Source organism: Rosa chinensis, chromosome 7 (genome assembly GCF_002994745.2).
Source record: "Rosa chinensis cultivar Old Blush chromosome 7, RchiOBHm-V2, whole genome shotgun sequence".
Classification (NCBI taxonomy): domain Eukaryota; kingdom Viridiplantae; phylum Streptophyta; class Magnoliopsida; order Rosales; family Rosaceae; genus Rosa; species Rosa chinensis.
In genome coordinates this window covers 24,256,246-24,274,285 of record NC_037094.1, presented here as the reverse complement: position 1 = coordinate 24,274,285, position 18,040 = coordinate 24,256,246, and the positions used below count along the sequence as shown (strand labels likewise).

The window sequence follows — 18,040 nt, the reverse complement described above, 5'->3', positions numbered from 1 at the left end:
ATGTGCTGCCAAAATTACAGCCCTGTTGAATCACTGGAACTCAAGTTATTTAGTAGTTAATGCAAGAAGGTCAGAATAGAGGCAACTACTATAGAGTGACTTTGAGAACCTATAGCCTCTACATATCAAACTATTTTGAGATAAAAATTTTCAGAGATGTATCTTCACATGTATTCTATATAGTGACAAAACAGTTTTTAATTTGAACCTTCCTAGCTTCAGATATTGTGTTCCAAGTGACAGAGGTCAGAAACAGGGCGTAGCAAAAATTGCAGAACAGAATAGTGAGTTTGGAGGCCGACGATTTTTGACTCAAAATTTATATTTCAGTGAAATTTTACCTTCAGGTAGCCTTATGAGTCTAGTTTCATATCTCATTGGTCTCACCCTCTTTGCACCTCTGGAGCTTCAGAAATTGCAGTATTGGTGACTGAGGGTCAGCAGAAGACTTCATTACAAGCTGACAACTTTGATCAGCTATAGATTTCTTCTCAGTTGGAGATAGGTGGCTCACTTTATATGGATAGAAAGCTCTCTGAGTCTACTTTCTATTCCATGATGTCTCACGTATTTATCTATTCTTGAGTTTGAGATATGGGTATTTGAAGACAGAAAGGTCATTGCTGGAAGTTTTCTGCACTCACTAGTTTTGTTCACTCGGGGTGATTGGACTTTTTTGCGCTTTATTTCATCTTTGGAGGATAATCTATGGGCAGTCGTGGAGTGTGTTGGATGTGTTCAAGGCCATGATCTTAATTAAGGTCCCTTGTCCTTATTCTTTGATGGGCTATTTGTGACGCATTGCTCTTAGACACTACATATTTTTCAATAGAGTTGATCTTTTCATGAGCACCTTGAGCTAGTGAGGAGCATACGTAGAGGAAGTCAAGGCCTTGTGCCTTGAGGTTGGTGTCTCATATTTGTCTTCTCCGAAGGTCGTGAGCAATGGAGGTCTACAAAAGGGGTTTTCCGTATCTTTTCTCCGCATTTAGATTTTCATTTTCATAGTTGATTTTTGTGCCTTCGCCCGAACTTCACTCTCATGCCTAAATCCAACACGGATTTTAGCTTTCGAGCTCACTTTGCAACATTGAGGACAATGTTGGTTTTAAGTGTGGGGGTGAGGGCTCGGACGCCTATTAAAAAAAAAAAAAAAGATTAGCTTTTTGTAATTAGAATTTAGTGGTTAATGTCTTTTCCAACCCCAATGACGAGACATGGACTTAACTTGTTATGATTGTGGATAGATTGAGCATGATCTAGGACTTTGAATTTGTTTTGTGATTAAGTGTATATGTGATCTATGCTTGACTATATGTGTGCACATAGCCTATGTTAGGTTCGTTCATCATAATTAGAGAAGCAAATAGATTATTCGATTAACTTGCATGCCCTTATTTGTGAGTTTTTGTGCCTATATCGATAGTGTATGCATCGTTCATTCACTTATTCTTTCATGCGTGTACAATTTCATGACATTGCGTATCTAGAACTTGCTTGAGACCTCTCGAGGCTACTTTTAGCTTACAATGGGATAGAAAGGATTGAGGCATTAGGCATAATACCACCATGGCCAAAGAAGCATGTGCCCAAATATATTTACCACTAGATTGCCACTTTGAGCCAATGTATATTTAGCCTTTTTGTTCATTTGCACCACAAATTCCTACCTAGACTATACACTTTTATCCTACCCTTCCATGGTAGTTGGTGAAGCGATTCGAGAGAATGACTATGTTTGAGTGCTTCAAAAGAAAGAAAAAGTCAAAAGTGTGAGGTTACAAAAGAATAAGTGTGGGGGTGAGTGGATTTGTATAGAAAAGAAAGTTCTCGATAAGTTCAAAAAAAAAAAAAAAGAGAAAGTTTGTGAAAATAGAAAGAAAGTTCAAGGAAAAGAAAAGTAGAAAAAAAATTGTGTTGAAAAAAAAAAAAAAAAAAAAAAAAAAGGTATTACATGGTTTACTTAGTGGGTTGTACATTGGGATTAGAGTGAGTGCCTTAGCATTCGAAAACAAAAGTCATATGTCTCTACAAGAGAGAGTTGTTTCATCGATTTCTATGGACTTTGTATTTCCTTATCCTTCATTTCTTATTGCCACTCGCCCTTAGCCCCAATACAACAAAATAAAAGACATCTTGATCTTGAATGTTGTGAGCTACCTAGCGGAGATGAGATCGAAGAGCAAGCATATGGCGGCGCATGTTGTGAAATTGCTTTTGAGTGAAACACATATATATGGCCCCTAAACACTTGAGCGGTAATACTTAGTGAACCTATGAAAGTTTAGTGGGTTATGTCGGGTCTTTTATATGCCTATTTGATTATGGTGGATTGATTTGACACATGGTCAACACATGCATATACTTGAGCATTTTTCACATGTGCATCTTAATTGCCTTACAAATTCAAAAATCTTATATTGTGCTTACATCTACTTCATGGTCATATACATAATTAGTTCTCCGAGGGTTATGGTTGGAAAGGCTAATACCGTATTTTATTTATGTTTGTGAGTTAGTAGATTTTTGGATTTTGTTTCATTTAGTTTGCTTGGGGACAAGCAAAGTTCAAGTGTGGGGGTGTGCAAAGGAACTCTTGTCCATTCTCACAATGTGTTTCCACATGAAAACGATTGACTCTTATATCTTTCAAATAAAGTTCGAATTAAGGTATGTCCAACACATTAAGTAAAAGAATCGACACTCTATTAATAGCCAATGATTACATCAAAGTTTCTCAACCAAAGTTTAATCCAAAAATAAAAATCAAACTTAGACAGATTGTAGTCACTCAATCCGTTTGGTGACTCCAATCAAATATGACCAGGAAAGTAGGAAGAGATGTCGGTGGAGCGAGGCTCTCTTAAGTATCACTAATCTCAATTACTTTCCTAGACATCATACTTAATTAGGTGAGCCAAGTGAGAAAGAGTTAAAACAAAATGTCATCTATTGATTTAAGGCATAACTACCATTACATAATTCTTGGAAATAAAAGATTATTCTAAATAAAAATCTGCGGCATTTTGTCTTCATCGCCAGATTTAAAGTCTTCTTGAACTCGATGTCTTGACCACTGTGAGGCAGCTACCTTCTTAGGTACATTGCAAACTCAGGCCCATTGATCAGACGTTCCATATCAAAAATAGATACCATGAAGAGGATTCTCCCTTAATTGAGGCGCATTGGCGCAATGTGCATGGTCCCTAGGACCTGAGGCGTTGGAAGATTATGACCATGGCCAACGTTAGCTCTATGGTTTCCAACCCTTAGTCCCTAAAAGTCACGGCTCCTATGGTGGCGTGATTGTCGCCTATGGCGACTACCTTCATGAGCATTTTGATCATATGGATCATGACGTCTATGGCGACTTTCTCTAGCCATGGGACGATGCTCTGGATAGCTATCTCGAAGCCTATCAATTTCTGTTCTCACAAGCTCGTTGTCTTGCCTTTCAGCAATTTCCATAGCTTTAATAAGCTTTTGAAAGCTTGTGGTCCGTCTTGCATTTATATGAGTCCAAAATTAATCACAAGACCTCATAGCATAGACAGGGAAGGTATTGAAGGTTTTCTCAATCAATTGTTCTTCTGTGATCGTCTTGCCACAGAAGTGCATCATTCCTGTGATACGGAGAGCTTCCGAATAAAATTGTATGACTGTATCAAAGTCAAAGAAGTAAAGATCATTCCATTCTGCTTCTAAATTCGGAAGGATGAAGTCACGAACGTTGCCATAACGTTCACAAAGCGCTTGCCAAAGCTTTATGGCGCTATCCTCATTCATGAACTCAAACTGGAGGTCTCTATCCATATGACGCATCATTAGGGCAAGTGCCCTGGAATTGTCAATCTCAGTTTGAGGGTCTGGAGCAGTTCCTTCAGAACAAAGCTCTTGGATTGTGTGCAATAGATCACGGGAAATAAGATGGAGCTCAACGTCCTGAGCCCATAATAGGTATCTTTTGCCTGCATAATCCAATGGAACAAAATCGAGTTTGTTTGTGTTTGACATCCTGAAAAAGGGTGAAACAAGAACGAATTAGTTTCGGAGTCAATGCTTCCACAAAAACTAATATTAATAAGAATTCCGAGCTACGCTACCAAGAAATCAATTTCTAAGAATATTTGGATTAGACCGAAACATTGATGTTTAATATGGTCACAATTTGATGCTTGCGGACGCTCTTAGTCTGAATATTATGAACAATCTTAGTTCATTGATTACGAACGCTCTTAGTTCGTTTATTATGAACACTCTTAGTTCATTTGTTACGAACGCTCTTAGTTCGTTAAGCTTGAATCCCCACAATTCCGCTTATTAAATACTCGAAACCATGTTCATATTTATACAAATCCTGCAGCAAATAAAGGAATTTAAAATACAAGAAAACAACAACTTTAATCACAAAACTTACTTGTTGATTCAGGGTTTGGATCACGCGCGTGTTGATGCAGGCGTGATGGAGCGAAGCTAGCAGAGGAGATGATGCAGCGAGGCTTGCAACGAGTCGGATGCGCGGGGCTGCAGATGCAAGGGCAGCAGCGAAGCTAGCTGCTGCAGGGATGCAGGCAGCAACGCGTAGGAGGCAGGGAAGCAAGGCTGCAGGGAGGTTGGGATGTAGGCAACAGCGCGCAGGAAAGCTGGCAGATTGGAGCACAGGTTGCAGTGGCGGGCTGCAGGGCTGGTGTGCGGGCTGCGGGGCAGCTACGCTACAGTGGCAGTGTGAGCTGGGCGAAAGCTGCGGGGCAGCAGATGCTCAGCGGGGAGGCTGCGGTGTGCGGCAGGGAGGCTATTGGGGGAAGGCAGGGCTGCACGGGCTAGGGCTTGAGGTAGCTTGCGGCAAATTTTGGTGATGAGGGTTTTTAGGGTTTTTTTTTTTCTTTTTCTTTTAGGCTAGGGTTAGGGGTCGTGCTCGTGCTGATAACGTGTTGTAGTAAAAAGGAATTGTAGGGAGAATTATCATGTATTATTGATAATAGGAGCCCATTATATAGTTTGTTACAGCGTACATAAAAGGTAATAGAATCCGAACATAACTAGGAAATCTAGAACCTTCTCCTATTACAACTCTACGACTAAAACCCTAGTTTGAAGAGGCACACATGATGTCGACTTCCTTCAACATTTTCCAAATTTTGCCAATCAAGTCAACCAATTTCCAGAGACTTGCTATGGAATGGATTGAAGCAACTCCAATATTGCTGTTTCCACGATTATATATATGTAGTTTCCAAAATTCTTTTGCTCCAACTATATATGCTTCCACTCTGCAGTTTGCATATCATCTTCGTAATCATGTTTTACAGTATAATGAGTGGTAGATCTGTGCATTCTGTTTTGGTTGGGCTTGTGTGCCTGGCCCTTGCCTCTGCTATTTGTTGTTCAAGTGTTGGAAGCTCCAACAACATTATGTGCTTGGAGAGTGAAAGGCATGCTCTTCTCCAGTTCAAACAAGGCCTTGTGGATGAGTCCAATGCTCTTGCCTCTTGGAAAAGTAAGAAAGATTGCTGCAAGTGGAGAGGAATAGCATGCAACAACCAAACAGGTCATGTTACAGGTCTTAATTTCTCCTTTAGTTATGATTCATATTTCAATTATAGTGAAGTTCCTTTAAGAGGTGCAATGAGTCCTTCACTACTTGAATTACCATTTGTAAATTACTTGGACCTCAGTTATAATGATTTTGAAGGAATTGTGATTCCCAAGCTCATTGGCTCTTTGAGTCAATTGAAAGAACTCAAACTTGCACATGCTAATTTCAGTGGACTTGTTCCTCCCCAACTTGGAAACCTCTCTAATTTGCACACTCTTGATCTTTCCGGGAACTATGATGCTAGTAGTTATGAAAACCTTGAGTGGTTATCTCATCTTTCTTCCTTAAGATACCTGAACATGTCATATCTAGATTTGTCTAAGGTTGTGAATTGGCCACAATCTTTAAGCAAGCTCATTGTACTGACAGAGCTTCAATTATCCCAGGTTAACCTTCCTGATGTCAATCTAAGATCACTTTCCTTTATTAATTCTTCCACCTCTCTTGGAACTCTCTTAATTCTTCAATATTTTATTGGATAGCCAATGTCAGCAGCAACTTTGTCCATATTGATCTCTCTCATAGCCAACTGGAAGGTCCCATCCCAGATGTCTTCACAAGCATGCTTTCTCTAGTAACACTAGATCTGTCTTGGAATAAACTTGAAGGTGGGATACCAAAAGGCTTTCAAAACTTATGCAGCTTAGAGTCGTTGACCTTATGGAGCAACCAATTGTCTAAAAACATTGAGGACTCTGTTAAAACCTTGTCTTGTGCTGAGAACACACTTATGACCCTGGACTTGAGTTATAACCAGTTTTGGGGGTCATGGCCAGATTTGGCACGATTTTCAAAGTTAAGAGAGTTACATCTTGGCAAAAATCAACTAAATGGGTCTGTACCCGCGAGTGTCGGGCAACTCTCTAGTCTTGAACATCTATCTCTCTCGGGGAATTCTTTCACTGGTGTCATAACAGAATCCCACTTTCTGAAGCTCTCTCGTTTACACTATTTGGGTCTTTCTGGTAATTATTTCTCTATCAACCTGAGCTCTGATTGGAATCCACCATTTCAACTTACTGGTCTGTTAGACATGTCCTCCTACAAGCTGGGCCCAGCTTTTCCCAAATGGATTCTAACGCAAACAAATCTTACCGGTCTTTATCTCTCTAATGCTGGACTATCAGGATCATTACCTAACAAGTTTTGGGATATATTTTCTGGCTTATTTCAGTTAGATCTCTCTATGAACCAAATCCATGGAAAACTACCGAATCTGTCAACAATGAGCTTGAGTAATGTTTATTTGTCTTCTAATCTACTTTCTGGTGCAGTGCCATCATTTTCTCCTGAGCTCAGAAAGTTGTATCTCTCGAATAACAAGTTTTCTGAGCCGCTGTCTTGCTTCTGTGCAACGCAGGCTCCATATTTGGGTTTGATTGACATTTCTGAGAACCAACTGTCAGGAGAGCTTCCAGACTATTGGAAGCAATTCCAAGGATTGGAAGCTTTGAAATTGGAGAAAAATAAATTATCTGGAAAAATACCAAGCTCTTTAGGCAATCTAAAGAGACTTACGTTATTGAGTTTAAATGCTAACAACTTTTCAGGAGAATTGCCTTCTCTAGAGAACTGTACCAACACTACGTCAATAATGGCATCAGACGACAGTTTTGGACTGTCGTCTGATGAGGTTGGGCGCTGTTGTTAAAGCCTGTGCCGTCTGATGGGGTGGTCAGACAACAGCACAAAACTGTCGTCTGAAGAAGGATAGTACAAGAGCAGGTTTCTAAATACCTGTTGTCTGAACACCAGAAAAGACAATAGTAGAAAACCATTGAGGTTGTGCAAAGCAAATTAAGTCAGGAGAAGATGAAGGCTGGAGACTTGTGAGGACAAGTCAGAGAACATTGCTTTTAGAAAAAGTGTTGTCTCTATGAATCTTCAACATCGAGGAATAGTTGTTAACTGTTGAGTGGATTTTATTAACACAACATATGTTTGGAAATATCAGTCTGTTAATGTATCATAGTGCATCATTTTTCAAGATAACTATTGTTCTGTTAGTAGTTGAACAACAGAATATGTAGTTTTGTAGTTGTGTTTCGTACAGTTGGGCAACTACACTTGTTTCAGGGATATTGTAGTTAGGTTTTACACACAACAGTTTTTTTCATTTCAATTTTTTGAAGTTCAGTTATTAGACAATAGTTTTTAGTCATAATTGAATTGTCTGTGAGATAGGATTATAGGACATGCATTCTGGACATTGCATCTAACAAAAACCTATTGATCAAAATATCCACAAACACATCCAACATTGATTCCAAAAACTTTCCATTGGTTCCAAAACATACAAATTCCATCAGCAGTATTCATATCCCAACATTAACATGAACATACTAACCCTGCCTAAACATAAATGTCAAAAAAATCAAGGCCAGAAACATGACCACTTCCTTCTCTTCATCAACTTCCTCTTCCTTCTCAACAACATGATATGCAAAGTAGAATCCAACACCAAACTGACCAATCATGCTAACATCAGATCTAGTAGCCAAGGCTTCCATGAATTTCTTGGTGCCAGACCTTGCAATGGTACCAAGGTTGTTGACCAAATCTGAAAACACAAATAGAGCAAACTCATTAAGTACCTCATTGAAACACTAGTCTATTTTTCCACTTGAGCTTAAACAAAAAGGAAGGAAAGAAGAAGCTAGGAAGCACAGAGGAGAAATAAGGCACAAACTCATAGGTCTTTTCATTCAAATATAGCACAAAATACTTATATTTACTACAGCTGCAGCATTATTAGAATCCCCCACTGCAAATAACCAGACAAGATAACAAGCTTAATTAGCAGCTTCAATTGGTTCAGATTACCAAAAGCAGGGAGATTAGCCAAAGAGCATCCAAGGTTGCTATTTATAATTTTGGCAACCATATAGAGTAATGCTTTCTAATGAAGTCTTTTTTGAGTTTCTCTAATGGAAGAATTACCTATTACTTTGGCAAAGGACATGATTGCTGCAATAACTGAAAGCCATTACATGCATGTTATGGAAATCTGATATCTGTGACACAACAATCTGGATGGCTCAAAATATCAGCATATACAGAGTATCCCTATATGTACATGACACCTGATGCCCTTCCTTGTGATAACAGTTTTGACTTCTAATCCCACTAAATTAACAGAACACAAACAATAAATCAATAGGCCTCAAATTCTCATTACACAATGAAAAAAAAAAAAACAAAAACATGACTTCATGAGCAAGACGTACCTCATACTAAATGCAGTAGTAACCACATAAGAAAAACTAATCAGTAACAACGCAACATTTACTAAGCAAGTTTATAACTTCAATTGGCACAGTTTGATTAGCCAATTTTATAGTGAGCTAATGCAAAAACAAATAATAAATCTTTGCAAAGAGTCATAGAGATCTGTAAAAATCTATTTCCAACTTTGAACTAAACCATATGCACATATTGGACTCGACTAATACTAACAGATCTGTAAAAGTAAATGATGAGCTAAGCAACAGCAATTACCTTCTGGAGAAGGTAGAGTTAGAACTGACGGTGATCTTTTCATTGACCACGTATGTAACAAAATGATAGGTCAAAGAACAAGAATCCAATAAGAGAAACATAAAGTCATAAGCTGGAGGTAGGAATTATTGAAACATAGAATAGGTTGCATATTTGGAAAATTGAGCACTTCCTACCTTAGCAACAGCCAAGATCTGCAGATTTTTGCAATTGAAATTAAAAACCTAGCCCACTCCATCCAGTACTCAAGCTGATTATGAGATTCCACAAACTTAACAAGATTTTTGCTTCGTATCTTGGCTTCTTGGATCAAATTAATGAACTGCAGGGCTCGGCTAAGTTAGATAGCTTTTCAACTGATATATGGCTAGCTTTTGGATAGCCATTATCATCTGGCAGCCAACGAGCACATTTAGCACACTGTAAAACAAAATCATGAGTAACTAGGCTTATATGCTACAATAATATTAACAGGGAACACCACAACAACCAAAAACAGTATGCTATAATACAATCACCACATATCTTAAAAACCGTATTGAAATGATCTTTGTGTTCAGGGGGAGTAACATATATAAGCCATTCAGCACTTGTTGGCTATTCAATGATGTACTCTTGTACTCTTTTTAGCCAAATCCAGCACTTCCTACCTTAGCAACAACCACAACCCGCAGATTCAATTTCAAAAACCCTAGATTTTGCAATTGAAATTAAAAACCCAGCCTCCTACTCCATCCAGAAACTTAAAATAACAATTCAGATCTGGGCAAAATCTAAACCGCTTTTCCCAATTTTCTCAGTTCGATTTGTGCAAATAACCCACTTTTTTTCAAAAACCCATTCAAAATAGATAGTAATCAAAACTCAAAACACGAATTAAAGCAGGGAGAGAAACAAGACCTCAAAGAGAGAGAGTCATAGAGGAGAGAGTGAGTGAGGGGTTTTTATATAAGGAACATTCCATCAGGAAATTCGTCTTCTTCCTTCTCCACAACGCCGGAGGAGTCGGCGGGGAGTAGCGGCAGAGGACCGTTGATATCGATCGGGGATTGGAGCTTCGACCGTGGTGCTTCGGCGACCATGGCTGGCTTTCTCTGTAAACATGGGTAGAAGCCGGCTTGGCCTTAGCAGATATGCGTGAGAAGATAGCCGTTAGCGCGGTGAGGAGGAGCGATGGGGAGGTGAGCCTAGGGTGGGAGGCCTGGTCCCTGGGATTTTAGTTTTGTATCAAGGGGAGTACGGGGGGCTGAGACAGAGGTCAGAGGACTGGGTCTGAGAGAACAAGAGTAGTATTCAGTGGTAAGAGAGTGTGAAAAGGGGGAAATTTAATTTTTGGCCCAAAAATGGGCGGGCAAAATGAAAGTTTTCTTGGTCGATGGAGGGATTGAGTAAAAAAATTGAGTTTTGGTCAAGTGTGAAAACTCACACAACATAAATTCACATTCATTGTCTGAAAAAGAGTCTCACAACAAACTATAAAAGCAACAAATAACTGTTGTCGGAATCCATTTGTTTAAAGGAATTTTGCACAACAGAATAAAACAGCAATAAATGACTGTTGTCTGAACCAAACAAGTCAGACAACATCAAAATATAGTGATTGTCTGATAATAAATTACACAATAGCAATGTAAAAAGAGTTGTCTGAATAGATTTATTCTGACGACATCAAATTTCAACCATTGTCTGAATAACAATGAAACAACATCAACAATTATTATGCTGTCTAACACTAGCTATTTGGACAACAGCAATCTGAAAATCTGTTGTCCCTTTAAAAAATGCGGACAACATCACACCTATTTTACAATAACTGTTGTATGATTGAATCATACACAATAGAATACTTCTTGCTGTTGTCTAATAAATTCATACGACAGTTAAAATGTGCGCAGTTGTCTGATGCCATTATTGGTGTAGTGCAAGTTATTGATGGTTGACCTTGGCAACAATAACCTGTCGGGAAAGATACCAATATGGATTGGCCAAAGTCTAACAAACTTGGTGATTTTACGCAATGTTTTAAAACGCTGAGGTATAGGCCGAGGCGTTTTCGGGAGAGCCTCAAGAAGGCGTTCGCCTTGAGGCGTAAGGCGTAAGCCTTACGTATAAATGAGATATATTCATGTAATTATTACTCTTATATATACCACATTAAGAGTATCCAAAAAAATATTATCTATTGTCATTCACTCGTGATCTTTCTTTGTTATCCCACTAGTAGAACTCATTGTTACCTGCATTACAAATAGCTATTAAGACTGTAGGATTGGAATGTGATATCGATCCTAATTTAGGATTGAAAACTAATCACAAGCCTAACACAAGACTGGAAACTGATATATGTCTGAACTAAACACTCCTGCAATCCTATCAGAAAAGCAGCCAAACAGACAAGCATTGTAGAGGATAACTAGACAAATGAATCAGTCTTAACCAAGTCATGCGCATGTCAAGACTGCAGCTTTGCTGCACCCAGCTCACAAGCGTGATTGTGATATAAGCCATACAAAAATAAACCTTCACTACATAATGCCTCATGATCTCTCAGGATTTGTACTAGAGTTTCAATCTCCATACACCTATATAGCCTAGCTTCAAACCAGGGTATCAATACCATTGTAAAGATGAACACTTTAGTTGCGAATGAATATACAACGTTTTCCATCAAAGTCTTATTCTTTCCACTACTACAAAAAAGTCATCAGACGACGGTGGATTTCTGTTGTCTGATGACCAAGCTCACCGTGGTCTAAGTGAGTGTTGTGTGATTGAAAAATCAGACAACGGTGATTCCACCGTTGTGTGATAACAGTTTGCTCAACAGAAAACATATTTCCGTTGTGTGAATTCTGCGCAGGCATGTACCTGGCATGGCATGCGCGGGGATGACTCGGTACATTCAGACAACAGAAAGAAATGTTGCTGTTGTCAGAGATTCATAACACACAACAGATATAAGTCATTCTTTGTTGTCTGAGGTTCATAACATACAACAGATTTTACTCATTCTTTGTTGTCTGATATATATAACACACAACAGATATAACTCATTCTTTGTTGTCTGAGATTAATAACACACAACAGATATAACTCATTCTTTGTTGTCTGAGATATGTGACACACAACCAAAGTAAAATTATTTCTCTTGTCTGTTGATCACTCAGACAACAGAGATGATTTATTTCTGTTGTGTGTTATGAATCTCACATAACAGAATTTTGTTTGCTTTTGTTGTTGGTTGTTAGTTCACACAACAATTATATTTGTTTTAACTGTGGTGTGAATATCGTAATCAAATTGGCTAACGACCAATAACTGTTGTGGGAAAAGCCTTAATTTTGAATTCTTTTACAGTCATACAACACATTGTTTTGTATTGTGTTGTATGAATGAAATTTGGACAACAAGAAGAATATCCATATAAACGTTTTTCCAGAAATAATATTCAATATATGACCATAGAAACAGTACTACAATCCTTATAATTCAAGCTAGGACAACAGAGATTGAGTCTGTACTTGTAAAATGTTCTAGCTAGGAAGACCTAAACTACATAGATTACGACTGCTTTTCTTTAATGCACCTTCATTTGTTCTTGCAGAAGCTCTCTTGTAGGCAAAGATGATAAGCAGTCTTTCGATCTCTTAAGCCATCGATCCTATACATGATCGACAAGGACCCTGCAGAAGCTCTAGTATTGACTCCAGTTCTGCTCACCCAATGACCTTACCCTTTGAACACATTCAAGATTCTGGCTGATTGAAACATTCTTCAACAAGTCCTAAACGCATTCAAAATGACATTAATTGCTTGCTGCTGTTGAACACAAGTTCTGAGTGAGTACCTAGCAGGTTACCAAAGAAATTAACAACTAAAATATGTTGGATTCACAATCTCATTGGTTTCATAGTAACCATAACCTTATCCGCAAAATATCCTAGGCTTTCACATGAACAGCATTACCCGAAATCTAGAACAGTAATGGACTTCAAGTTTAAAAGCAAGCAATCATTAAAAATCATAAAAAAAGGAGGAATAAATCTCAGAGAGTCACAGGTAGGTTGGAGAACAGCCCAAATTTTCATGTATTCAGCACATCTTTGAAAAGATGATCATCCTTTAATTTCTACCGGAGTAGTCCTGACATAATGCAAACGGGAAAAAAATTACTACCGGAGTAGTCCTGACATATTGCAAACGTAAATTTACAGATTAGTGTGCTAAAAATTTGTATTGACAACTAAAGGATGTCGTTCAGAATATAACATCCCCAAGATAAAGACTTCAGACGAATAAATTTTGAGCTAGACTTGTGTATTCAGATAAGAGGCCTCTACCTTGAGAAGTAATGTACTTCGTTTACATGCATTAGTTGCATCACCAACTCTCAGAGCCAGCAGCGGGATCACAGCTTTTCCAACTTCAATGCCCTGCAATTAATATACAGACCCATACTTAGTTTGTTCATTTAAGCATTTTGAAAAACAAACAATACACCAAAATATAATGAAGAAATCTTCTCCGTAAGGTACTTCAATTAGACATTTATAACACATATGAAGAAAATATTAGCAATAAGGTGCATCTCATTAAGCATTAAGAACTAGGACAAAAGCAACATACCTATTTTCACCTGATGCCAAACGATCAAGCAAGTCATTCAACTCCTTAATCATTAGTCCACCTGAACTAAGTCCCTGTCTCCGTTGCGGCACCTTGATCACAAATAACAAATGCAAAACATAAACATTAAAACCAAGAGAACCAAATAACAAAACTATGCACCAAACTCCAATCACACTCAAAGACTTTGAGTCACTAATGCTGAAAACAATGTACCAGACCACAAGGTCAACCGACTCTTACCAGACCACACACATCACCAATAGCTAATTTTAAAGTAAGAGAACACAATTCCAATGCTGAGACTGTTCCATTTGCACCTGTAGATCTGATACCTTTTACCTTCCATCCATAAAAAACAAGAAAAAAAATGACTTTATGAAATTTAGTCTCGAGTACACTGTCAAATGAAAATAATGATTTTGATAACATAAAAATTGTTTGTGTAGACTTGACAAAAGTTTTGAAAGCATACCAACCTCAGGACCTATAGCATATATAAGCGACGGAGTTGGATAGGTGGCATCCCATATTGGAACAGATCCATCTTGATATCCTGCTACATATAGTCTCTCGACATAAAAATTTTCAGCATCAGAAAGTTGGCTGGGAACACCACCAGTCAAAGGCCACTTTGCACCCCCCTTCTTCAAAGTGTGTTTCGCATTAGACTTGTCAACTAAAACTTCCTTAATGACCAAAAGACACAAAATCAACAAAGGAAGAGACAGGGAAGAGGAAGAATACTTGAATTCTCCTTCTATATGCTTCGTGAAGTTTTTCAGCCGAGACAATCTCATTATTATAGAAAACCTAAGTGATGGTTGATGATAGTACCAAGATGCAATGTAACTAGAGTTTATTGTGTCACAAAAGAACACTACCTTGGACAGAGCTGAGGAGTATTTCCCATCTCTATCCACCAAAGCAAGCTTTACCACTGTCATACACGGTTTAGTAGTAGGTATAAACATAGGATACTGCACTGCAGTCCCATCAATCCTTTTCTTTTGGTGAGACATTAAGGCAGACCAGCAAGCCTTGTCATAGACATGCAGTTGTCCCTGATTTGTCAAAGTGAAAAGCAATGTGTCACCATTCTCCATTGCACCAGTAGCTGGAAGTAAAACCATATCTGCAAATGAACCAACAAGTGTAAGGTCCACACGACCTATGCATTTCAGAATTTCTATTCCTAAAGACCAATCCACGCTCAGAACCTGTGATTTAGAGAGAAATTATTGCAAAGTTGAATTAGAGAAGACAAATGAAATATCTAGATCCAGGAGCAGACATGCAGAGTTAATTATACAAGTCTCCAGGGCGAAATGCTTTACATGAATTCTTAACTGCTATTATCAAGGGCTGAAATGAATCTATCTTTAACAAATACTATTACCAGTACCTCTAACAGTAATATTGAGTATCACAGGAACATAGATATAAGTAACAGAACTAACAACAAAGTACAAAACAAGATCAATTGAGTTGAAATCATACCGTGAGAACTTCTTCAGACCCAATTCCTTCACCTCCATAAACAAAGAGTTGGCCCCTAGGATGATGACTTAACCTATTTGCAGACCAGTGTAAAACTATGACAAGGAGTCTCTTGTCATCTGATGATAACTCTAGCTTCGCAACATTGTTAGCTAATTTTTTAGATCTATGATCCTTGGTAGACTCAGCAGTTGATATATCCCAAAACATTATATCACCATCTACATAGCCAACAGCAAGACTTGACCCATTATCGCATACCCAACAAAGAGAGCTTATCTCTTTCTCCACCTGTTTGCTGCCTGATGTAGCATCAGTCAGCTCAGTTCTTGTGCCTTCAAAAGAATTATGGACTGTTTCTTCCTTCACTTGCAGGTCCTTGGAACCTCTTACAAGCACAACTTGATCTTCTAAAGCATCCCGAGAACAATCAGACCATTCTCATATGCAATCAGCAGTCTGCAAAAGGACATAATTTTCTAAATGTGCTAACTAGAACAAATAACCCAACTACATATGAAACTGCAGCATCTTGTTTCATCTATGGATTAGTATTGTAGTTGATGTGAATAAGAAAATGTACATGACAGTATCTATACACATAAATTTATATGTGTGTACATGCTCATGTGTCAATGTGTTTGTTTGGGCACAAGTGTGTGTGTGCAAACATATTTTTTCAACTGAGGGAAATAGTGATGCATCAAGCTTAGGCCCTAAATTAAAAGGAGGCCATATCGACTCTGATAATCACTAAAAGAATATTCAATTTATAAACTATATGCCTAAAAGGCTGAACCCCTCATGTTCTTGCCCCTCCAGTTCAGCCTGTCAATTTGCTTTTGGATTAGAAGCATTAATATAATCTCAACAAGAAACTAAGTTTGCAATAGTAGAAAAACATGTGACAGCCTAGCGCATTGGTTATATAGAAAAATCTCGACACTGTTTTCATAAGGATTTGTCATGCCTGTTTCCCTGAGAACTGGGTTGATGGAGAACTCCAACAACAGAAAGATTATCAGGCAATGACATTCCAGCTGCTTCTGCAATATTGATAGATAAGTTTAGCATTTGAATATAGTATACAGAAGAAACAGTGATATACAAAATCTCCCTTTCTTCATGAAAATGAAGCAAGATCCACTCAGCAAAATAATAAAGAAAATTGGCAAAAACCTTAACTAACCTTGGCGGCGACGAGGGCGAAATTGCCAGCACCGACTCCTTAAGGCCATAGCTACCGCGCTCCCGATCGAGGTTCAGAAGAATCAGTCGGATTGCGCTGAAGCAATCACTTGCTTTGCAGAAGTTGTCAAGGAATTTCTGAAACTTGGAGCGCTTTAGGGGGGAGGTTTCTTCACCTTCAATTGAGAGGTGACTCAAACACTCAAACCCATAACAATTTGAATAGATTCTCACCGTTTCCGACTAAAGGAAGCTCAGCCATCCAACCTAATTAAACGAAGAAATTAACTTCACAAGCATAATCATAATCATATTGGCTGAGATCGAGAAAGACTTACGGAAGCTTTGACGACGGAAGGGAGAGAGAGACAGAGTGGGAGGTGGAGAAAAACCAAGGCTGTTGAGGACGGTGACAGCGAGAGAGAAGAGGGTGAAGGTGAGAAAGCGGAGGAAGAGGCTCCTATGAGATTGAAGCCATTCGAAAGGGATGGGTTTGTAAGAGATGGCATGGGTTTCTAGGTTTAAGGTCGAGAGAGAGCTGGGCGTCAAGTGTTGAGAGGAGGGCTGTGTTTTTTTCTTTTGGACACGATGTGGCAATTAAACCTAACTAAAAATTTTTCAAGTTATTCACACAACAGAAATCTCACCAACTGTCGTCTAAGTGCAGCACTAAAATCAAAATATCAAATCATGGAGGGAAACATGGCGCCTTCAGTGTTTTGGCTCAAAATGTTGCCGCCCAATTCCATCTTCACACAACAGAAAATCTTAAATCTGTTGTACAATTACAACAGCTTGCACTAGGCCTATCTAGGGGAAGATATTCAAGCAAGTTTTCTCAAATTTTGATTACTGGTTTTTCAATCACACAACGGAAATAGTATAACCCGTTGTCCTAGTAGCCCAAATTTCAGTGTTTCAAGAGCCAACCAAGACTCCAAAGTGGAGGAAAATCTGCCGCTAAATTTTTTAAGACTCAGACGACAGACATTACTTCATTTCCGTTGTGTAATGTAGTTCTGATAAAAAAGTTTTCACTTTGTTGGCATTCACACAACAGAATATAACAAGTACCGTTGTGCAATAAAGCTTACTTAAACACACAACAGATGATTTATGTTCCATTGTGTGATAAGTGTTGTGTGATTAACTTTTTGTAGTAGTGTTCTATATTTCCATATGAATTCTAGCTTTTCTATCAATAGCATCCTACCAATTACATAGACTGTAAAATTGCTAAAACATAAAATCATTGCAAACTGCCAGGAATTAAAAAAAATTGATTATATTCTGGGCAGCATATCAATTAAACAAACTAGTTTAAGCCTATTAAGTATATCAATCAAAGGTTCAGCTCCAAGCCTCCATCAAATCAGTGCCTAACTAGTTGAATCATTTAATCAAAGTTTTATAATTCTATGATTCCAATCAAACAAAATCTGGGCAGCATATTCAAAGTTTCATAATCCTATTCAAAGTTTGATAATGGGATTCAAAATTTCATAATCCAATCACTCATTCAAATATGAAGACTCTCAAATGAAATCTGGACAGCAAATTTGAAGACTATCAAACAAAATCTGGGTAAGGAGTCAATGATATAGAACTTCTGAATCAATTTCTTTTACTGCA

At 38.2% G+C, this 18,040-nt stretch overlaps 2 protein-coding genes and 1 non-coding gene across 10 annotated transcripts; 1 reads left to right on the top strand and 2 right to left on the bottom strand.

Moving 5' to 3' along the window:
* Window positions 1-4,514: 4,514 nt before the first annotated feature.
* On the top strand, window positions 4,515-7,247 carry LOC112177642 (receptor-like protein 8). The gene is made up of 3 exons (XM_024315913.1): window positions 4,515-4,852; window positions 5,310-5,839; window positions 6,079-7,247. The coding sequence occupies exons 1-3, from the start codon at window positions 4,515-4,517 to the stop codon at window positions 7,245-7,247; spliced, it is 2,037 nt and encodes a 678-aa protein (XP_024171681.1).
* Window positions 7,248-7,835: 588 nt separating this feature from the next.
* On the bottom strand, window positions 7,836-10,433 carry LOC112176930. Its single transcript, XR_002927209.2, has 3 exons — window positions 9,995-10,433; window positions 9,271-9,514; window positions 7,836-8,156 (listed from the first exon to the last, which is right to left on the bottom strand). It is a non-coding gene; the product is annotated as an uncharacterized LOC112176930 (transcript).
* Window positions 10,434-12,518: 2,085 nt separating this feature from the next.
* Window positions 12,519-17,006, bottom strand: LOC112176927. Of its 8 annotated transcripts, none has more exons than XM_040511820.1 (10): window positions 16,747-17,005; window positions 16,410-16,675; window positions 15,221-15,679; window positions 14,605-14,855; window positions 14,200-14,409; window positions 13,964-14,062; window positions 13,721-13,812; window positions 13,435-13,527; window positions 13,152-13,237; window positions 12,519-12,941 (listed from the first exon to the last, which is right to left on the bottom strand). In XM_040511820.1, the coding sequence occupies exons 4-8, from the start codon at window positions 14,851-14,853 to the stop codon at window positions 13,503-13,505; spliced, it is 675 nt and encodes a 224-aa protein (XP_040367754.1). In that variant the 5' UTR covers window positions 14,854-14,855; window positions 15,221-15,679; window positions 16,410-16,675; window positions 16,747-17,005; the 3' UTR covers window positions 12,519-12,941; window positions 13,152-13,237; window positions 13,435-13,502. The 8 variants fall into 8 exon arrangements, with proteins under 8 accessions (XP_040367754.1, XP_040367756.1, XP_040367753.1 ...); XM_040511822.1 differs by having other exon boundaries at window positions 12,519-12,878; XM_040511819.1 differs by having other exon boundaries at window positions 12,519-13,237; window positions 16,410-16,546; window positions 16,643-16,675.
* Between the last annotated feature and the right edge of the window lie 1,034 nt (window positions 17,007-18,040).